We start from the raw sequence: 24,184 nt of genomic DNA on the forward strand, positions 1-24,184 counted from the left end.
ACAAAACTTTATTAACTGAAGATTCCAGTTCACTTAATATTAATAAACGAAAAATTGTTACTGTAATTTCATGTTTTTGACAACAAAAACTGAAATCAATGCAGTTATTATTTTTCCTCTACCATAACAGATTGAAATAATAACACTAAAAGAAAAAAAGTAGTGCAGTGCTTAAGTAAATTGAGAAGGGGTAGTGGGGGGTTAAATGGTGGGGTCGTCATCTAGGAGATCAACATCCAACTCTGCCTCCTCGGTGACACGCCCCCTCCCGCTGTCTCCCCTCACCACTCTCTTTTCCTCTTCCTTTCTACCTTTTTCCACTTCACACACTTCTGACACTTACGAGAGGTTATAGGCACCACCTCCTCACTGTAACTATGTGATGAACTCATCTTGTCACCCCCCTTTCAACCCCAATAACAACAGCTCATCTTGTCACCAATAATCCACGATAAATGGGGTAAAAATCCAATACGTATTAATTATACACCTCAGTGAACACGGGAGGGAAGCCTCAACGGCACACCGGGCGGGCCACACGCTTGCTGATTGGCTGCTCTGGGTGAGTGGCAGAGAGTGAGAATGCTGATTGGTTTGGGCTGTGTGGCTTAGATGCCTGCCTGCTCTGATTTGTTCGCCCGGCAGCATGAACAAATCCACGTGACTTTGAGCCCCTCTATCACTGTCCAGAAGGCCGAATCTTGTATGGCAACCAGTGCTGTCACTGAGAAGAGGGTTAAGCCTGTTGTCTCCCCTACCTAACTCAAAACCAGTATATTGGTGGGGATGCCCCTTTGGTTCTAGACGCCTCATATATATATATATATATACATTACCCTCGCGTCCAACACGTGTTAGTCCAGCACGAATCGGGTCCAGCACGGACAGCAAATACTGTAATTAGTATTATTTAATACGATTTAATTACTGCAACACGAGTGTGTTAGCATAACATGCACAGAGCTCCGAGAAGTGGGCGAAATCCGCAGAGTTCAACTCTAGCACGATCACCCCCGGTCCAACACGGTCATACAGGGCATTCCCATGATGATGATAACCAATGAAAACTTCTGATCAAGTAGCTTTCCCCGCCCGCTATTGCGACGTGATTGTGATGCCGCCCAATTAAAAACGCTTCTGGTGTCACGTGATGTTTTGTTTAAATTTCTCCTGCCACAGCGCCACTCAGACGCATAATTGCATTGGAAGGTGCTTTTTTCTTGCTGCATTTTCTGCCCTTGTTACTGCATTTTACCCTGCTCACGATTCCTAGGAAGCCTTCTGAGAACCCCAAGAAGCGTCGGCACCTCCCTCAGGCCACCAAGCTAGAAAGCATCGAGAGGAAGAAGGGGAGAGGAAAGTTGACATTGCCAAGGCCTACGACATGAATGAAGCCAACGTGAGGGCTATAATAAAAAACCAAGACAAGATCCTGGCAGCCGAAGGCTATCACACGGCACTTCATACCAGGTTTGCCGAGGATACGATGGTAAATCGGAACGGTAACGTGGTAAAATTGCCGACGATACCACGGGCATTTGGAATTCATCTGGATGGATTCCTGCCGAGGATACGACGGGCAAAACAGTGTGACCAAAACTCAGGCGACTCGACAGAGAATGTATCGTACTACAGCATTGAACATTTAGCCTGACACTGAATACATACTAATATTTTAAAATAAATATCAATCATTTTGAAACCCTTCTCATCGGCGTGTGTACCAGTTTATAAACAAAGTTGCTTCTCCTTATTCTCTACCGAGTCAGCGACAGCGATCACTTTCCACAGTCTTGAGACGGGGCTCTGACAACAGTGCGAGAAGCATGCCCTTTGCCGAGGATTACAGAGTGCTAGGACAGGCAGAAGCAGGACCTTCCATGGCTGTGGACGAAGATAATGATTCTGAGTGTGATTTATGAGGGAGGTTGAGGAGGAGCAACAGCCATTACCCGCTATAGTCTGACAGATCGAAACGTAGGGTTTTGGTGGAGTCACCCCCTCCCTGCACTGTTGCCACGTTTCCGAGCTGACCTCTCCATCAGCGATGACCTTGACACTGTTTCCCTCTTGTGATCTCCGTTTTTCTAATACCCCCTATACCCCTGCCACCAACACCCCCTATACCCCTACCCCCAACAACACCCCCATCAACAACACCCGCTATACCTCCACCACCAACACCTCCTATAAATATAGACCCCCACCATCAACACCTGTATAATAATTAGCCGTTGATAATTGCTATACTTTTATTGAGAGCATACATTCTACCCTATTGCTCAAACTCCCTAATCTTACAATCCCATCTGTCTTAATCCTTCCCACTGCCTTCGTTCCTAAATCCCTTAATTGATCTATTTTTAACCTAAGTGTCCCCACACCTTTTAAACCATTTACCTCTCTGTCACTATTCTCCACCATATGTATCAACTTGTATTATATTGTGTATAGAACTTTCATACTGTATGCTGTACTACTGTATAATGTATAAGAATACCCACTGTTTAGTGGAAATAAAGTTTTATTATTATTATTATTATTATTATTATTTCTCTCTCTCTCTCTCGCTAGATTTTGTTATGTGTCATCCATGGTTTTTTACTTCCATTTTTATGTATGGATTATAATTTTGACTTTATTTCCGCACCACCCTTGAGGTAAAAGTCACGGCGCGTTTTTTTATAGAGGTTTCCCCAATAGGCCTAAATCCTGTAGGGGGTTGGTGACCTCCCACAGCGTACACACAAACACGTGTCGCGTGAGTGCTGCCACCCCAGAGCTGTTTGATATATTTATTTTAATTATGAAAGGATCGCCTCTTCCCACTTTTATCCCTTCAAATTTTCTTGCAATTATACTTGCTAAATTAATTAGCAATGTTAGAAGTGTTGGGGAAGTAAATAATAATTAGAATATTTTTAGAGCAACACTGCCAAATTTTTATGCCACGTTTCTCTATTATCGTATAATATAGTATGCAGAATAGTTTTATTCTTCCTTGATACATGTCAGCACTTTCATTACAGTTATATTAGTATGAGTTATGTTTATGTATCATTCCTACTACACAAACCACAGGCGTTATACATCGTAGGGTTAGGAAACATGGCAATAGTGTAGGGAGGGGGTGACTCCACCCAAACCCTATGTTACGAGGAGGAACACTATAGTGACGACAGCAGCCATCCTCCGGGGACCCAGTAGGACTACCTACAGCCTTGGATACCACCTTCCATTCCCAGCAAGCCCACCAACACTATCCTAAAAGATTAGTTATCATTCATAGCACAGTACCATTTATTATAATTACAATAGTACCAATATATGTATAAGTATATGGTAGGTATTTAGGGTGACTTTTCCTAGGGTTACTGACATAATTCATTTTTCCCCATAAGCTCTGTTGTTAGTCCAACACGTTTTTGGTCCAACACGTGACCCATGCATGACAATATTACCGTGTTGGACACGAGGGTACTGTATATGCATACAGTAATCACAGTACTACCCGGATGCCCACTCTCCGGACATCCCCACTTACCGGACATTGTGGGCCTGGACCTTCGGAACTGAAAAATGGCCAAAAAAAAGAAAAAAAATCCCCCCCAAATCCGAATTTTTCCCCACCAGTAATTTGAAATTGCCACACGGCGCCAAACAGCTGTTACACCACAGACCCTCCCCCCTTCCTTCCTCCCCCCTCCCCTGTCAGGGTTGCCATTTGGTATTTTTCATTACCAAATGTGGGCCAATTTGGTCATGAAAAATTCGTTTGGTAATGAATCAGAGTAATGCATTACCAAACGGATTTTTCACATGTATGAGGATACACAGGATGGAGATGGTGGATTGTTTGCTCTCTCTGATTAATCTGCTAACGTACATAGCGTGAAAATAACCAACATGCTGTTAATTATACAAAGAGTAAGTACGTGTATTTCCACTTGTATACATTATTAGTGAAGAATAAACACTAGCATTACGAATTTGGTAATGAAAAGTTAAATTTGGTAATGAAAACTGAGGAGTTTGGTAATGTGGCAGTTGCAATCTGGCAACTCTGTTTCCCCCTCACACACCAACACCGAAACAGTTATTCCCTAACTTCGATTGCGAGTGGTAGCATGTTGTAATGGGAGCCACACGTGCTCATTTTTTTGTGAATAAACAGTGAATAAACTGCAATACAGTAAAACCTCTACAATTTGGCATAATACATGTGCAAGCCTTGCCGAGTTAGCCTATTTGCCGAGTTGTAGGGATGAACTTTAAGTTCCCCCCCAGCACACACACACACAAAAAAGGTAATGGAAAAAAATGGAAAAAAATTAAACGTTTTTAAAATAAACAGTAAAAGCTGCCTTACCATGATTCCACGCAGTTGTAGGGTGTATTGCAGGCATGGAGGAGGACCTCTGGTAGTTTTTGGAGGTGTTAAGGAGGCTCAAGATCACTTTTGGGCACATCTTTACTGTACTGTACTTGACACTGTACACTATGTAAAGCACAATTAACACTATAAAGGCCATACTGTAATGTATTTATGACTTGTACTATACTGGGGCACTAAAGACTAAACACCTAAACATTACTGTACAGAACTTATTCACTAATCACTGGGGTAGCAATGGGAGATGCCATGGTTAGCTTCTGCAGGCACAATCCACTTAAGAGTGCGTAACACTTAGTTACAAGCAGAGCGAGTGAGAAGAGAATGCAACATGGGCGGCGGACGATGGCAAACTGGCCCACATGTGGTGCACAACAGGCTTTGTTTATATCCCCATGCACACGTGATGCAGGGTTACTCTTGCTGAATGTCGGTACAACTCGACATCATACCAAGTTGGGGGGATTTTTGCAGACTCTCTTCCTCTCATGTGTGCATTTTTGGGAATTTCTGAATTTTGATTTTTTAAATGAATATTTTGGAGCCTTCCCCAGTTGTAGAAGTTTCTGAGTTGAAGGATGCCGAATTGTAGAGGTTTTACTGTACCTGCCACTAGACCACACGGGAATTTACATTGTTGTGCAGTTAAGAAATTAGAATTTAGAGTGCAAAGGATTAACTGTGGAGTGCAAATGGCAGTTGGACTGGCCTGGTGCAATTAACAATGTGCAGTGTTAAACAGTTATAACTCACAGTGCAAAGAATTACAGTACAATCCCAGTTAACCGGACGGCTTGGGGAATTCACCTTCCCGGTTACAGAGATTTCCCGTAGTTCTGATATTCAAATCTCTACAAAGGCGATCATTATCACAGCAGTAAATACAATTCAGGTACTCACCACTCACATCAGGGGGCGCACCAAGAGATTCCACCTGAAAAATTGCCTCGCAAACACACACCATGGTCATAGTGGACGTGCATGCAATGCCTTGCAGTACCGGTACTGCAAAATGCACAAGTCCATTCTGTTAACTATCGAATAATTTCTTGTATGTACTGTACTCATGTGGAAAACTAAAGAAATAAAATCCTGAATATTTATTGGTAAATTATCACGACACCTGTACCCCCACATCAGCTTTGTTTACGATCCCGGCCCCAACTGACCGCCACCATTCCACCACTGTTTTGCACCATTGTTAACTACCGAAGTATTTGTTGTATGTATTGTACTCATAAAAGTGGAAAATTAAAGAAATAAAATCTTGAACATTTATTAGTGAACTGATGTTAAGACTGCACTGTAGAATCATCACACCTGTGCCCCCACACAAAGCTTTGCTTAAGGTCCCGGCCCTGACTGACCTCCATCATTCCACCCTTCACCTGCCGCCAATCAGCTGTTTTGCACAAGATAAAATACATGATGTACTTGAAGTGCAAGCATATATTTTTTTTTTTTTCTTTCAACAAAGTAAACCTTCATTCCTATTAACATTTATTTTTTTTCATCTCTGCCAGCACACATGCATTCTAAGATGAATTTATGTGGTGCAAGTTAGAGTCGGTCCGTTAGGAAGAAAAACACCGGCATTTGCTGATTTGCTCTCTCCCGAGATGTCTGGCTTACAAATTCCATGCCTGTCCTTGAAACGATTTAACCATCCAACACTGAAATCACATTCGACTTCTGTATTCATTTTATTGTGAAACTCTCTTGCTTTTTCTTCAATAAGAGGACCAGAAATAGGTGCTCCCCTAGATCTTTCTAAGCAAAACCACTTGAACGATGAAGAGTATGCCTTTTTTCAATGGACTTACTTGTCTCGCTTTTCATGAAAAATTCATTGAGCTTGGATGCTGGGTCTTTTTATAAATCGTTGGATTTCCTACATTATATTCGGTCATCAGTGTTTTATAATGTTTGCCTTTTTCAAGTCTATTGCATATGTCCAACTTCTGTTTCAAGGTAGGCATGACACGCTTACGTTTAGTGAGCTCTTTAGGCATTTTGGAATGTTGAAATTACCGTCCATCAGAGCAACACAACAGCAAGAGAGCTTGTTTACTGTTTGGTCGTAAAAAGCAGACTGGTGATTTGTGGAAATTGTGGAGGGTGTGGAGAATGACTGAATTCAAGTAGGGGAAAGAGGGTTGCTGGTTCTTTGAAAGCAGTGATAAGAAACAGGGAAGTGAAAAAGTTACTACATGACAGTATTGTGATACCAACTCTAACATATGGAAGTGAAGCTTGGACGTTGTTGGAAGGACACAAGTCAAGAGTGAGAGCATTGGAAATGAGTTATTTAAGAGGAGCCTGTGGAGTCACATGGAGAGATAGGCTGACGAATGAGGATATAAAGGAACGTTGTGGTGTTGATGTGGATGTGATAGGGAGCGTTATGAGGAACACACTGAGGTGGTTTGGCCATGTGGAGAGGATGGAGGGTGAAAGACTGACGAAGAGAGTGTATGTGAGTGGGGTGGAGGGGGGAAGAGGGAGGGGGAGGCCGAGGATGAGATGGAGGGATGGGGTGGAGAGGTATATGAGAGAGGGGGGTGTGAGTTGGGAGCAGGGCAGTGAAATGGCGAGGGACAGGGCGACTTGGAGGTGATTTGTTTGTGGCCACCCCAAACGGGATTGAGGCATCTGGCAATAGATAGATAGATAGAAAGAGGGAGGAGGAGGGCTGGTTAAGAGGATTTACTAGGGATTTACATTAGCCAGAAATGCCTTCACCTCGCTTAGTCCGACTTCACCCAGCCTCGCGTGACACGATAAAACAGCGGTTTGGCGGTCCATTCAAAATGGCGTACAGTTATAACTTACTGACGTTTTTACCAGCCCTTGAATTTTCCCGTTTTTCTGAGTATTCCATCTGGATACCGGATAGCTGGGATTGTACTGTACTATAAGTGCAGCACAACACTGGATTACTGTACGTGTTTCAAGAGCATTTTCACCACTGCCAAAACCTTACAAAAGGCAGCCACGAACGTGCTGTAATTACCATGGATGAGGTACAGTCACTTCTAATTCCTCATTCTTTGGTTCCTTTTCATATATTTCAAGCTTTATGTCCATTATTGGTGTGAATAGGGTCTTAAATAGGTTTAAATATGTGCTATGCATGTCCGGAAGTGAGTTATTTAGGTGGCTTTCAAAATTAGGTAGGGTTAGGGTCCATAAGTACCAGTCCAGGAGCCAGGGACTTGTTGTAAGTACCCAGAATGTTTAATATTATAATAACTCACCTCTAAAACCTCATTTTGTGGTTCTTTTGCATTTATTTCAGTCTTTTATGTCCCTTATTGGTGTGATTTGGGTCTTAAATAGATGCTATGCATGTCCAGAGGGAGTTGTATAGGTGTTTTTCTGAGTTAGGGTCCATAAGTACAAGTCCAGGGGGCTGGGACCCACTATCCGGACAGGACCACTTTCTGGACATGCCTATGGCTCTATTACATCAGATAGTGGAGGGATTACTGTATATATATATATATACAGTACAGGTAAGCCCTTAATTCACGCGAGGGTTAGGTTCCTAGACCCTTCGCGTATGTGGTAAATTCGCGTATATGTTCTGCCCTTGTGTGCACATAATTACGCATGTCTATTAAGTATATTACATCTGAATAATACTGTTTATGCACTACATACACCTTATAAACTACCATAAAGTATGAAAAACAACAAAAATGTAAGAAATTTAACACTGAAACCTGACAAGCACAGGCGTAGGTGGAGACACTTCAGCAGCCTGGTGCACAAGCCCTCATTGCCTCCCATATGCTACATTCTGCCTCCTTTATTGTATGAACAGTTGGCTCATTCACCCCAAACATGCGGTTCCAAGACAATTCACAGGTTCCAAGACAATTCACAGGCGTAGGTGGAGACACTTTAGTAGTCTGGAGCACTAGCCCTCACTGTCTCCCGTATCCTACGTTCTCCTTCTTTATTGTATGAACAGTTGACTCACCCCAAACATACGGTTCTGAGACATTTCACCATCAAGTCAATTCACCGTCAAAACATGGACAATTCCCCATCATTCTACTTATTATTGATTAATTAATACTTTAATAACTAATTTTCAGGGGGATTTTATAACTCATATAAGTAAAAAACTAATGTACTGTACTTGCTAAATAAACTGGTACGTAAATAAATGACGAGGAATCGTCCTGACGGAGAATTGTCGCCGACATTCCTCCCTGAAGTTTGTCCAACACTCTAACTTTCTCTGTCAGCAACATCACTTTACTAGTCCGTTTTGGTGTGTTACCACATGCATCACTGGCACTATGCTTAGGCCCCATGTTGGCAGACAAGGCAAGCAATCACTGGAAGGCAGAAAAATAAGCCGCAAATAACAATTGGCCAGTCATGCATGGTTCGACCGTCGGATTCAAACTGACTGTGGTGCCTGGTAGATCAACCTCCCACACACACATACACACACACACACATATGTATGCACACGGGCAGCAGGTAGGCATTTTTATATTTTATTTATTTCTCTTGTATATTAAAATTATTTATTTGAATACTATAATTTTGTTTTAATTATTGTACGAAAAATTCATGGATAACCGAAATCGTGTGAAAAAAGTTCGCGTGAATTAAGGGCTTACCTGTATATATATTCACTATCTTAAATGTCAGGACCAACATGCCTAGCCCCAGCCTCCTATGCTCCTCAGGGGCAAGGTAGGATTGGATGACGGATGGATGGAATATACATACGGTATATATCTTAACACAAAACTATTAGCCAAAGTTTGCCAAAATAAAAAGGGCAGCACTCCCATTCACTCACCAGTGAAACTGTGGTAAAGAAGATGCCCTGCCTTGTTGAGTTGACCTCAGACCACATGTACCTGCAAGGAAGAGTGGCAACACTAGACAAGCTCCTGTGATACCACAAAGGAAATCCCATACTTAAAATGTCAGATGGAAAATACACAGCAGTTTATATAAACATAACGGGTAAATTCTCAGAAGAGGGAGCTTTCCCGAAAGATCATCATTCACTTATAAATTATAGAGTTCACAACATGAAGGAGCCACTACAATCAGAGAATACTCGCATTAATAGTAACAACAAATTCATTACATCAGAAAATATACATCAATAAATAGGCTAAACTTTTAAATTGTTCGGGGTTAAACTTACATGAAATGTTTTGGGAAAGATTAACAACAAAAGCAACCGATGCTGTCAAGACTACAACACAACACAACAAACCTTGATTGGACACAGGCACAGCACGTGCAGCAGATCAATTTCTTGCAACAACTTCAGGGAATCCATAAGGACTCCTCCACACATCTCAGCACCAGATGAATGGTTGACTCTGCAATCAGTTATGTTCTTTAGACTAAAACACAGCAGCTGCCAAAAATATTTTAGGTAACAAAATAACCACCAAAATACACATTTACCCAAGACATATATGCTAAAATAAGGAGTGACAGAATATACACTTCAGGTCTCTGAGGCTATATCCTGGTAATTTATTCTGGCTACACACCACTACCTGCTTGCCACATCATCCAGCCTGTCACCTCCCTAGGTCCCTGCCGAGCACAAAACACAACAACCATGGCAGACAGTAGCCAGGGAGGCACCAGCAGGTGCATTCAGGACCAGTGCAGCCATATTGTATGGGAAATACTGAATATTATGTCCTTACTAGATGCTGTATTTCAGAGCATATGCATTTTTTTTCTCTTAAAAAAAAAAAACACTGAAAAGTCCCCATGCACCATGGAAGATGAATGCCAGGTTAGATTGAAGTAAACTCTGGCTGTGATTATAACAGCCACATACACAGGTAGGTATCTTATAAACTACCTTTCATCAGTAGAATATCTATCTATCAATCTATGGCCAGACACCTTAATCCTGTAAATTGCCTCCATGTTGTCCTGTCCTCTGCCATATCACTACCATGCTCCCAGCTCACACCCTCCTCTCTCATATACCTCTCCACTCCATCCTTCCATCTCATCCTTGGCTTCCCCCTCCCTCCACCCACTCCACCTCACTCACATACACTCTCCACGCCAGTCTCTCACTCTCCATCCTCTCCACATGGTCCAACCATCTCACTGTGTTTCTGTTAAAGCTTCCTATCGCATCTACTGTACATCCACACAATAACACTCCTTCACATCCTCATTTGTCATTCTGACTCTCCATGTGACTTCACATGCTCCTCTCAAGTAACTCATTTCCACTGCTCTGACTAGTGACTTTTGTCCCTCCAACAAGGTCAGTAGAATATACAATGAGAAAATCCATCCATCATCCAATCCTGTCGCCCCATGAGGAGTGTAGAAGCCCTGGGCTAGGCAAGTTGGTCCTGACATTTAAGAAGAGAGTGACCAGCCTCAATGATCCTTACATGGCATTATGTGAGCAACAAACCCCCAAAACCAATTGGATATAAACCTTCACTGGCTCAATCTGACTGGAGTGCCGTAATTACCCACTAAACCAGCAGGCACCAAAATTTGGTTATATGTTACCACCCAGCGTAGTAAATGGTTTCCTGATGTACAGGAAACCATTTGGCTTGTCACTCAGTGTAGTCACCCACAAGCAGAAAGAAGAGGAAAGAATGAAGGAAAGAATGACAGAAGTCGGAGTGTAAAGTCACCCGTAGGCAGAAGGTCGAGGAAAGAATGAAGGAAAGAAAGACAGAAGAGGATGGAAAAAAAGAAGAATGGAGGAGAGGAAAGGGCAGACACCCGAGAGCAGCACTACATCGAGTGGGTGGATGGTGAGCATCTATCCATCATCGAATCCTATGTTGCACCATGAGGAGCATAGCAGCCCAGGGCTAGATAAGCTGGTCATGACATTTAAGATGAGAGTCACCAGTTTCACTCACCCCTGGAGTGGCATTATGTGAGCAATAAACCCCAACCATCCCTTGGATGTAAACGTGCACTGACTAAATCCGATTAGAGCACTTTAATTACCCATTAAACAACCAGGTGCCATAATTTGGTTATATGGTTACCACCCAGCATAGTAAATGGTTTCCTGGTGTACAGGAGACCACTTGGCTTGTCACTCAGTGTAGAGTCACCCATAGGCAGAAGGAAGATGAAAGAATGAAGGAAAGAAAGACATAAGAGTGTAAAGTCACCCACAGGCAGAAGGAAATGGAAAATGAGAAGGAAAGAAAGACAAAAGAGGAAGGAAGGAAGAGAGGAAAGGGAAGACACCCAATGCATCACATATAGTTTGTGATCATTGTGGGGGGTAATATGGCTGGGTAGATCACCCACTGACTGTTCGACACCCCCTCAGTCATTCTCATTTCCCGAGTGGTAACAGTCGAGCAAGCATCTTGAGGACAGTAGTTATGGCGGCGCATGTTGTGCGTTTTGTGGTTGTTCCCTACCTGCTTCTGGCCTTGCTATTCCTTGCAAGCCTCTTCCTAGGGTGTGTGATGATTGCCCCATCACCAGGGAAAAGGAGGAGGGTAGTGATGATGCAGGAGATGCAGCAGATCATGAGGAAGACTGATGCAGGATGGTTGAATTGTGAGTGTTGACTTTGATTTTACTCAAGCTTTCTGTGCTGCACCATAATTTTATTCTATTTCACGATAACTTTATTTCATTCTACCATTATGTTTTGTGTGGCCAATGCATTTTTCTTATGTAGCCGTTTTTTTTTCATGTTTTCATATCACTGCAGGGTATGGCCCTGCAATGGTGATTGTTTGTCTGAGGTTCATGGGTCTGCTAGACCATGGTAATTGCTTAGCTGTGGTTTATAGGTCTGCTTGACTACATAGAGTAGTGTCAAACACCAGGAACAAAAGTTGTATGATGTACTGTGGTGGCCTTTTACACTGGCTTTCAAGGTTAGGTTATGTACGAATGGGGGCCAGGGGAGAAGTCCATTACCAGGATGGAGCCATCAACCAGACATGCCTTTGGCTTTATTACGTCTGATAGCTGTGTGATACTGTATGGGTTTTTTTGCAATTATTTTTTGTTAGTTGGAAAATCTATTAAGGCAAACTACCCTTGAGCCCCATACAGTTTGACTTATGAAGGGTTTACTGTATCTGGAAGCCATGCCCCCTTCCCTCAGTGCCTAACAGTTACTGTATGGCTGGCTCAGTAAGACAGTAAGTGATACAGCCGTGTCAGCCGTACAATAACTTAGGCGCAAGGGGAAGGGGGCGTGGCTTACAGATACCGGTATATCGAGATTGGATAGCCTGCAACAACTAGTGGGGGCACAATATGTTTTATTTTTAATGCTTTTAGTAAAAACTATACACACAAGCAGCTGCCGGCCAAAGCTTGTTGAGAATCATAACTGTGGTATAAAACTGGGGTTTACTGGGAATGCTTCTTTTCAATAGAGTTGAACTTATTATGACTGTTTCTGAGTTCTTTGTTCGATTTGTTCGGGGTCTTATGTTTCGTGTTCCGAAACTTATGTTTAAAGTCTTTTAGCATTTTAGTCAGACAGATCCTGGTTGTATCTGGGTAAACACCTACCTGTGTTTCTTGCTAAGTAAAGACTTATGAAAGAAGGTACTTTTTAAGTCGACCTTATGACAATTTACCTAGCAAGAAAATTCTTTTATTCACTGCCGACACCGAGACCGAGTTACTGAAGATGGAGAAGTTGCTACGACCTGAACGTTTTAACGGAACTCCAGCTACTACCCCTGCTCAGAGGAAACACTGGTTCTGTACCTTCACTAATTTTCTTGCGTCTATGAGTGGCGACTCTGTGCCAGACAAGCTCAAGCTCCTCTTTAACTACGTGTCCCCTTCAGTCTATACTGATATTGCTGATTGCAAGACCTACACTGAAGCTATTGAGGTACTGAAGGCTGTTTATGTGAAACCTACAAATGTCATCTTTGCTCAGCATCAGCTCTCTACACGGAAACAACTACCCAGTGAATCCATAGACCAGTTTCTACAGTCACTGAAGCTGCTATCCAAGGAATGTGAATTTAAGGCTGTGACTGCTGATACTTATACCCAGGAAGCCATCTGTGATGCTTTTATCTCTGGTCTCACTTCACCTATGATTCGTTAGCGACTCCTGGAGAAAGAATTTCTAACTCTACATGAAGCTGTGCAGTTTGCTCGAAGTTTGGACTTGGCTCAGAGGAATGCCGAAGTATATGTTACTCCTCAACTCCATGAAAACTACTTGGCTACAATGGACGCCTCGACTTCTCCTAATGAAGTTAATTCGTCTTGTCCCAGCCTAGAAGCTGCTGAATATATAGGGACATCTGCTGCCTCCAAACCCTCATGTTTTTTTTTGTGGTCGGTCCCGTCACCTTCGAGCTCAATGTCCTGCTCAAACCGTTGTATGCTACAAATGTGATAAGAGGGGTCATTACACCAGTGTGTGTAAATCTTGGAGGGACAGAGAGGACAGAGTGAAGCATGTGACTGTAGCTACCATTTTGGCTACTATAGTTACTGCTCCTACTCCACCCAATGTATCTACTGCACAGACTCCACCCTGTGGCTCTGCTGCAACTATGGACCCAGTTATAGATGATGCTGGTTCCTCTAAACTACCATGCTGTGCTAGTGAGTCCGTAGCTACCATTTTGGCTACTATAGCTACTGCTTCTACTCCACCCAACGGATCGACTGCACCTACTCCACCCTGTGGCTCTTCTGCTGCAACTACGGACCTGGTTAAAGAGGATGCTGCTTCCTTCAAACAACCATGCTGTTCTACTGTTTCTGTAAGGGTTAATAATGTTAATATGTATGCTCTGATTGATAGTGGTAGTGATTCTAGCTTTATGCAAGCTGAGGTAGCTGAACAACTAGGCCTGAACATTACCCCTTCTAGGGCAACCGCAACTATGGCATCTTCATCCCTATCCTCAGATACCGTGGGGCATTGTACTGTTAATCTTAATGTACTTGGAAATAAGTATTCAAAATTTAAATTCTGTCCTTCCTCATCTGTGTGCTAAAGTAATTCTAGGAAAAGACTTTATGAAGATGCATAAATCAGTTGAATTTGACCTTCATGGACCTAGACCTAAGCTAACTGTTTGTGGAGTTGCTTGTATGTCCTTGGATCATCCTTCCCTGTTCCCTAACTTGACCTCTAATTGTAAGCCTGTCTCAACTCAAACTCGTAGGTTCTCAAGTCTGATGAGGATTTCACTCACGAGGAAGTTCTGTCCTTGCTTTGTGAAGGGATAATTGAGAAGAGCCAGTCTCCCTGGAGAGCTCAGGTTTTAGTAACTAGGGATGATTACCATAAGCGCCGCATGGTAGTTGACTATTCCAGGACTATAAATCGTTTTACACTACTAGACGCTTTCCTAATTCCTCGCATTAATGACTTAGTCCATAAAATGGAAAGGTATTGGGTGTTCAGCATGCTTGATCTTAAAAGTGCTTATTACAAAGTTCCCCTCAGGGATGAGGAGAAAATATACACTGCTTTTGAGGCTGATGGGCAATTAATTCAGTACACTAGGATCTCATTTGGTCTGACCAATGCGGTGGCTGCTTTCCAGCATGTGATTACTACTTTGATTACTGATAATAACCTGGAAGCCACTTATGCTTATAATGATGATGTTATAATCTGTGGATTAGGGCAAAAGGATCATGATCGTAATCTTGAGCGCTTCATGGAAGTTGCTTCTAAGTATAATCTTACTTTGAATGAGGCCATATGCCAGTACAACATGACAAAGAAACTACCTAGGATACTGTATATCTTATGGAATTCTATGCCCTGACCCTGAACATTTCTCTCCCCTGAGGAACGTGCCAGTCCCTTCAGATTCTGCCTTCCTCAAGCGTGCTTTGGGCCTCTTCTCAAATTATTCACTTTGGATTCCCAATTATTCTAGTCGTATTCTACCTCTCTTAAACCCAAAATCTTTTCCCTTGGACTCCCATGGAACTCGGTGCTTCAACTCCTTGAAAGACGAGATTTGCAAAGCGTCTCTGGATGCATTTGATGAGACTTTGCCTTTACAGGTTGACGCTTCTGCTACTTCTTTGGCTGCCACTCTCTCTCAGCAGGGTCATCCGGTAGCTTTCTTCTCGAGGACCTTGACTAGCTCTGAAAGGCTCCAGTCTGCCATGGAAAGAGAAGCTACTGCTATCATTGAAGCAGTACGTAAGTGGAGATTATTTCTAATTGGCAGGAGGTTCACTATTGTGACTGATCAGCAGGCAGTATCTTTCATGTTCAACTCTCGTCACTCATCCAAAATTAAGAATGACAAGATCTTGCGGTGGCGACTGGAACTCTCTGAATACCTGTATGATATCAGATATCGACCCGGAGTTGAGAATATTCCATGTGATACTCTTTCCCGTGTTTGCAGTGCCACCTCTAATTCTCACTTTGTTTCCCTAGAAGAGATCCACAGATCACTTTGTCATCCTGGTGTCACTAGACTATACCACTTTGTGAGGGCTAAAAATCTGTCTTACTCAGTAGAGGATGTGATATGAGTTTGTTCACAGTGCTCTGTCTGTTCTGAACTGAAACCTAAATTTTTCAGACCACCCTCAGCTCATCTCATTCATGCTATGCATCCCTTCAACCGTATCTCTATTGATTTTATAGGTCCTAAGCCTTCCTCTACTTGCAACAAATATCTTCTGGTTATGGTAGATGAATACTCTAGATTTCCTTTTGCATTTCCTTGTCCAGACATGTCTGCTCAGACTGTAATATCTTGTCTTCTGAAACTGTTTTCTCTGTTTGGTTGCCCTTCCTCTATCCACTCTGACAGGGGACTGCAGTTTGTATCCAAGGAAGTTTCTAGTTTTCTCATGGAACAAGGTGTAGCTATGACTCATTCCACCCCCTATCATCCTCAGGGTAATGGTCAGTGCGAGAGGGAGAATGGGACTATATGGACAGCTGTGAGTTTGGCTTTTAGACTCCACAATCTTCCAGAGACTTATTGGGAACTAGTACTAGACAGTGTTCTTCATTCTATCAGGTCTCTTCTTTGCACTGCCACTAATCAAACCCCTCATGAAAGACTGTTTACTTACCCCATGAAATTCTGTAATGGTTACTCTCTACCAACCTGGCTTTCCACCCCTAGGTCTGTGCTCCTGCGCAAGATTGTCCGCCAGTCTAAGTCTGATCCTCTGGTGGAGCCTGTCGACCTAGTGAATGCCACCCCTCACTATGCCTGGGTCCGCTATTCTGACGGGAGGGAAACTACTGACTCCAAAAGGGACCTGGCACCTTCCCCTAAGGCTCTGGTGCCCTATGAAGAGTCTCTACCCCCTCTGCTTGATCAGCCTTCAGAGAACCAACCTACTGCCCAGGGTTCATCTGACTCTGTGCCAGACCTCCAGACATCACTGAAGAAGGATTCTCTCTCTCCCCAACAGGCTTCCCTGGTTCCCGATGAACAGCCTACTTCTAGCATGCCAGAACCGGACCTTCGTTCTACCAGAATTAAAAAACCTGTAGACAGGCTTACTTACTACTAATTAGATTTGTAGGCTAATTTTTGTACAGTATATATAACTGTGTAAACAGATTTAATTACTGAACTGGGTTGTACTAAATATTTGCTTGGAACTTTATTAGATGGGGTGAATGCGGTATAAAACTGGGGTTTACTGGGAATGCTTCTTTTCAAAAGGGTTGGACTCATTATGACTGTTTCTGAGTGAATTGTTCGGGGTCTTATGTTTCGTGTTCCGAAGCTCATGTTTAAAGTCTTTTAGCATTTTAGAGTCAGACAGATCCTGGTTGTATCTGGGTAAACACCTACCTGTGTTTCTTGCTAAGTAAAGCCTTATGAAAGAAGGTACTTTTTAAGTCGACCTTATGACAATAACCATATGATCATCATCATCATCCAGACCTCCAATCCCACCCCAATGTGGGGTGGGGTAGAGTAAAAAAAAAAAAAAATATTTATATATATATATATATATATATATATGTGTGTGTGTGTTTTCACTCTCATCTTAAATGTCAGGACCAACATGCCTAGCCCCAGCCTCCTACGCTCCTCATGGGGCAAGGTAGGACTGGATGATGGATGGATGGAATATACATACATATCTTAGCAGAAAACTACTAACCAAAGTTTGCCAAAATAAAAAGGGCCACACTCCCATTCACTAACCAGTCAAGCCAAAGTAAAGAACATGCCCTGCCTTGTTGAGTTGACCTCAGACCACATGTACCTGCAAGGAAGAGTGGCAACACTAGACAAGCTCCTGCGATACCACACAGAAAATCCCATACTTAAAATGTCAGATGGAAAATACACAGCAGTTTATATAAACATAACGGGTAAATTCTCAGAAGAGGGAGCTTTCCCGAAAGATCATCATTCACTCATAAATTAAAGAGTTCACAACATGAAGGAGCCACTACAATTAGAGAATATTTGCATTAATGGTAACAACAAATTCATTACACCAGAAAATATACATCAACAGAGAGGCTAAACTTTTAAATTGTTGGGTGTTAAACTTACATGAAATGTTTTGGGAAAGATTAACACCAAAAGCAACAGATGCTGTCAAGACTACCATACAACATAACAAACCTTGGTTGGACAGAGGCACAGCACTTGCAGCAGATCAACTTGTTGCAACAACTTCAGGGAGTCCATAGGGACTCCTCCACACATCTCAACATCAGATGAATGGTTGACTCTGCAATCAGTTATGTTCTTTAGACAAACACAGCAGCTGCCAAAAATGTTTTAGGTAACAAGATAACCATCAAAATACACATTTACCCAAGACATATATATGCTGCAACAAGGAGTGCCAGAATATACACTTCAGGTCTCTGAGGCTATATCCTGGTAATTTATTCTGGCTCCACACCACTACCTGCTTGCCACATCACCCAGCCTGTCACCTCCATAGGTCCCTGCCGAGCACAGAACACAACAATGGCAGGAGTAGCCAGGAAGGCACCAGCAGGTGCATTCTGGACCAGTGCAGCCATATTGTATGGGAAATACTGCAATTATATCCTCATGAGATACTGTATTTCAGAGCATATCATGCATTGTTTTCCCCTTAAAAAAAAAACACACACTGAAAAGTCCCCATGCACCATGGAAGATGAATGTCAGGTTTGATTGGAGTAAACTCTGGTTGTGCTTATAACGGCCACATATACTGTACAAACAGTTATCCTATAAACTTCCTCTCCTTAGTAGAATATACAATAAGAAAACATTTAATTAAACTATGTACAGTACAATCCCAGCTATCCGGTATCCAGACAAACGGAATACTCAGAACAACGGGAAAATTCAAGGGCTGGTAATAATGTCAGTAAGTTATAACTGTGCGCCAATTTGAATGGACCGCCAAACCGCCGTTTGATCGTGTCACGCGAGGCTGGGTGAAGTCAGACAAAGGGAGGTGAAGGCATTTCCGGCTAATGTAAATCCCTAGCAAATCCTCTTAACCACCCCTCCTCTCCCCCTCTTTCCCCTACTTGAATTCAGTCATCCTCCACACCCTCCAAAAATCACCAGTCTGCGTTTTGCCACCAGACAGTAAACAAGCTCTCTTGCTATTGTGTTCCTCTGATAGACGGTAATTTATACACTCCAAAATGCCTAAAGTGCAAACTAAACATAAGCGTATCGTGCTTACCTTGAAACAGAAGCTGGACATATGCAACAGACTTGAAAAAGGCGAACATTATAAAACACTAATGGCTGAATATAAATGTTAATAGGAATGAAAGTTTACTTTGTTGGAAGAAAAATAAATAAATAATATGCCTGCATTTCATACGTACATCATTTATTTTATTTTCTGCAAAACAGCTGAGTGGTGGGTGAGGGGTGGAGTGATGGAGGTCAGGTAGGGAAGAAGAAGAACAGTCGGAAACGTAAACAAACTCACGTGGGGGCACAGGTGTCGTGATAATTCTACAGTGCAGTCTTAACACATCATCAGTTCACTAATAAATGTTCAAGCTTTTATTTCTTTATTTTATTTTTCAATTTTTATGAGTACAGTACATATAATGAATACAGTAATTCGGTAAACAATGTATGGTACTGCAAATTGCTAGACATTGCACGCACGTCCGTTATGACCATGGTGTGTGTTTACAAGGCAGTTTTTCAGGCGGAATCTCTTAGTGTAACCCCTAATGTGACTGGTGAGTACCTGAACTGTATTTACTGCTGTGATAGCCTTTGTATAGATTTGACTTGAAAATCAGAAATACGGGAAAAATCTGTAACCGGGAAGGTAAATTCCCCAAGCCACCCGGTTAACTGGGATTGTACTGTATCTATTGCCAGACACCTTAATCCTGTATGGGATGACCATGTCGCACTGTCCCCCGTCATTTTACTGCCCAGCTCCAAACTCAAACCCCCCTCTTACATCTACCTCTCCACTCCAGCCCTCCATCTCATCCTTGGCCTCCCCCTCCCTTTCTCCCCCTCCACCTCACTAGCATACACTCTCCACGTCAATCTCTCACTCTCCATCCTCTCCACATGGCCAAACCACCTCAATGTGTTTCTCCTAACACTTCCTCTCACATTCACATCCACACCTCAACGCTCCTTCACATCCTCATTTGACAGTGCATCTCTCCATGTGACTCCACATGCTCCTCTCAAATAACTCATTTCCACTGCTCTCACTCTTGACTTCTGTCCCTCCAACAAGGTCCAAGCTTCACTTCCATATGTTAGACTTGGTATCACAATACTGTCATGTAGTAACTTTTTCACATCCATGCTCACTTCCGTGTTTCTTATCACTGCTTTGAAGGAACCAGCAACCTTTCTTCCCTGTTGCACCCTTTCAAGCACTTCACTCTCCAAACTTCCATCCTTACTCATCACACTAACCAAGTACTTCAACGTACTCACATTTTCCATTTCAACCTCACTGTACATTCACTGACTTCACTTCTCTCGAAGACCATAACTTTACTCTTCCCTACATTCTCCTTAAGATTCCGTTTCTTACACACACTCCCAAACTCATCCACCAAGCCTTGTAGCTCCCCTTTATCTTGACTTAACAACAAAGTATCATCTGCACACAACAGTACATGGGTTTCCAAACACTGCCCTCTCTCATTAGGGTCACTCCAACATCCACTGTTCTCGCAGACATAATTTCTACCCGGACGCAGGCATTTCATCTGGATAAAATGGAAAACTGTATGAATAATGGTTTCTAATGGTCAGATCACAGCATCCAGGTAATGGACATCCGGACAATCAGCTTCCTTATGCACTTCTTACATAATAGTATAAAATTATGATATACTTTCTATTAAAAACATCTTGAAATGTGTAATGTAATCTTCATTTTTAACCTTGTGCCCTTACTGCCATATGCGATCAAGAAAGTGTACCACTGCTGGAGAGTGATGATGGTAAATCTGGATGACACTGGCTGATCTGAACCGTCTGGCTTGCCACAGTCAACAGACAACAAACGTCCATCCCTATCGCATGCAGCATCTCTGCCATCCTCCAATGTTGGTGTGATGACGAGGGAGGAGGAAGACACTGTGGCAGAATGGTCTGGATAGGAGACAGGGTGGGGGAAGGCTTTACCCATATTCATCCAGTCAGCCTGTGAAACCAAGAGTATTGTTAATACCCTTGAACTAACCTTTTGGTTCAGTGGAAGTTTGAGGGAAGGAGGGGGGGGGAAAGGGCACTAGAGCATGTACCCCCCCCCCCTAAAATACTGAAATATTGCTCATCCTTGAGGAGTGGTTGAGAGGATGTTGCACAAAAGCAACAAGGCAAGATTCAGAACAAAGATGTTGGAATTATTAATAACCCTGCTATTACAAATAAACTACCTCCCCAACAGGTAAGAAAGAATGTTGCCTCCCTTGCATTATTTTACAGGTACAGTAATCCCCATACTTTCCGGACACCCCATTTAACAGACATTGTGGGCCTGGATCTTCGGAACCCAAAAATGGTCAAAAAAAAAAGAAAAAAAAATCCCCCTCAAATCCGAATTTTTCCCCACCTGTGATTTGAAATTGCCGTGCGACACCGAACAGCTGGTTTACACCACGGCCCCTTCTCCCCTTCCTTCCTCCCCCCTCTACCCTCCCCTGTCAAGGTAGCCATTTGGTATTTTTTATTACCAAATGTGGGGCAATTTGGAAATAAAAAAATTCGTTTGGTAATGAATCAGAATAATGCATTACCAAACGGATTTTTTCACATGTATGAGGATACAAAGCATGGAGACGGTGGATTGTTTGCTCTCTCTGATTAATCTGCTGGCCTACATGATGTGAAAATAATCAACATGCTGTTAATTATGAGAAGTGTGGTTATATGTATTTCCACTTGTATATATAATTCGTGAAGAATAAATGCTAGCTTTATGAATTTAGTAATGAAAAGTTAATTTGGTAATGAAAATTGAAGCGTTTGGTAATGTGGCCATTGCGATCTGGCAACTCTGTTTCCCCGTCACCAACACTCTAACAGTTACTGCCTAACTTCGATGGCGAGTAGATGTCTATCTCAATGGAAGCCACATGTGCTCATTTTTTGTGAATAAACAGTGAATAAACTGCAATACCTCACCACTAGACCACACGGAAATTTACAGCGTTGTGCAGTGTTAAGAAATTAGAATTTAGAGTGCAAAGGATTAACTGGAGTGCAAACTGGTCGTTGAAACTGGCGTGGTGCAGTTAAGAACAATGTCTATCTATCTATTGCCAGACGCCTCAATCCCGTTTGGGGTGGCCACAAACAAATCGCCTCCAAGTCGCCCTGTCCCCCGCCATTTCACTGCCCTGCTCCCAACTCACACCCCCCTCTCTCATATACCTCTCCACCCCATCCCTCCATCTCATCCTCGGTCTCCCCCTCCCTCTTCCACCCTCCACCTCACTCACATACACTCTCTTCGTCAATCTTTCACCCTCCATCCTCTCCACATGGCCAAACCACCTCAGTGTGTTCCTCACAACGCTTCCTATCACATCCACATCCACACCACAACGCTCCTTTACATCCTCATTCGTCAGCCTGTCTCTCCACGTGACTCCACAGGCTCCTCTTAAATAACTCATTTCCACTGCTCTCACTCTTGACTTGTGTCCTTCCAACAATGTCCAAGCTTCACTTCCGTACGTTAGAGTTGGTATCACAATACTGTCATGTAGTAACTTTTTTACTTCCATGCTCACTTCCCTGTTTCTTATCACTGCTTTTAAGGAACCAGCAACCTTTCTTCCCTGCTGTACCCTTTCAAGCACTTCACCCTCCAAACCTCCATCCTTACTCATCACACTACCCAAATACTTAAACGTACTCACATTTTCCAATTCCTCACCATCCAACCTCGCTGTACATTCACTGACTTCACCTCTCTCAAAGACCATCACTTTACTCTTCCCTACATTCACCTTTAGGTTCCGTTTCTTACACACTCTCTCAAACTCATCCACCAAGCCTTGCAGCTCCCCTTCGTCTTCACTCAACAACACAGTATCATCTGCAAACAACAGTACAGGGAGTTTCCAAACACTATCCTCTCTCACCAGGGCCACTCCAACATCCACTACCCTACCTTGTACCTCTTTTATTACCCCATCCATGTACAGATTGAACAACCATGGAGACATGACACATCCCTGTTTCAAACCAACTTTCACAGAGAAAAATTCACTTAGTTCACCATCCACACGCACTGCAGCCTTCGCACCATCGTACATACTCTTCACAGCATTCAACAACTTCCCATCTACTCCATATATACTTAACACTTTCCACAATCCTAGTCTATCCACCCTGTCATATGCTTTCTCCAAATCCATGAAAGCCGCATACAACTTCTTTCCCTTCTCTAGAAACTTTTCCACTAAAGATCTAAGAATGAATATCTGATCTACACAACCTCTTCCCTTCCTAAAGCCTCCCTGTTCTTCTCCAACTAATTTCTCTGTTCTTTCTCTAACTCTGTCTATAAGTAACCTACCATACACTTTTCCTATTATACTAAGAAGACAAATGCCCCTATGATTACCACACACTTCTTTTTCCCCTTTTCCTTTGTATAGGGGAATAATTATACCTGACTTCCAATCCTCCGGGACTCTACCTTCCTCCCAGGCCAATCTGCACATCTTCCACATCCATTCTACTACTATCTCTCCCCCATGCTTCAGCATTTCACCACACACTCCATCAATTCCTGGGGCTTTCCCCGATTTAACTTTCTTCATTGCTTCCACAACTTCCATCCTACTGATTTCTTCCTGTCTTCTCACCTCCCTCCTTCTCCCAGCCATTCCCCAGCCACTTATACTTGCATTACTTCCATCCTCCACGTTCAACAATTCCTTAAAGTGTTCTCTCCATCTGCTCACTTTTTCTCCCTTCTCCACTAGTAATCTACCATTTTTATCTTTCACTCCCCTGCTGACTTCACTTCCACCCTGTCTTACTCTTTTCACTTCTCTCCAGAACATTTTCTTACAGTCCCTCCACTTTACACTCAAATTCCTTCCAAATTCCTCATCCACTCTCTTCTTACTCTCTCTTACTAATCTTTTCACCTCTCTCTTCCTTTCCACATATAACTCTCTCTTCCGCCTCTCAACTTCTTCCACGCCCCTATTTCTCATCCATTCATTGTATGCTTTCTTCTTTTGTGCAGTGTTAAACAATTATAACTCACAGTGCAAAGAACTAAGTGCAGCACAACACTGGATTACTGTACGTGCTTCAAGAGGATTTTCACCACTGCCAAAACCTTAGA

At 42.7% G+C, this 24,184-nt stretch overlaps 1 protein-coding gene across 5 annotated transcripts in view; it reads right to left on the bottom strand.

The window, feature by feature from the left end:
• The window catches only part of LOC145413148 (uncharacterized), a 111,726-nt gene that overhangs the window by 71,794 nt on the left and 15,748 nt on the right, over window positions 1–24,184 (bottom strand). For 4 of the 5 annotated variants that reach the window (XM_080282872.1, XM_080282870.1, XM_080282871.1 and 1 more), the window contains 5 exons: window positions 20,767–21,016; window positions 17,983–18,091; window positions 17,554–17,614; window positions 9,648–9,756; window positions 9,219–9,279 (listed from right to left, as the gene is read on the bottom strand). In XM_080282872.1, coding sequence (XP_080138998.1) covers window positions 18,036–18,091; window positions 20,767–21,016 — 306 coding nt within the window. In that variant the 3' untranslated portion in view covers window positions 9,219–9,279; window positions 9,648–9,756; window positions 17,554–17,614; window positions 17,983–18,035. The remainder of the gene's footprint in view (window positions 1–9,218; window positions 9,280–9,647; window positions 9,757–17,553; window positions 17,615–17,982; window positions 18,092–20,766; window positions 21,017–24,184) is intronic. The other variant, XM_080282874.1, reaches the window with a different exon arrangement.

The sequence above is a fragment of the Coenobita brevimanus genome, chromosome 95 (assembly GCF_032717465.1).
Source record: "Coenobita brevimanus isolate Jiangsu-jjx chromosome 95, ASM3271746v2, whole genome shotgun sequence".
NCBI classification, from domain to species: domain Eukaryota; kingdom Metazoa; phylum Arthropoda; class Malacostraca; order Decapoda; family Coenobitidae; genus Coenobita; species Coenobita brevimanus.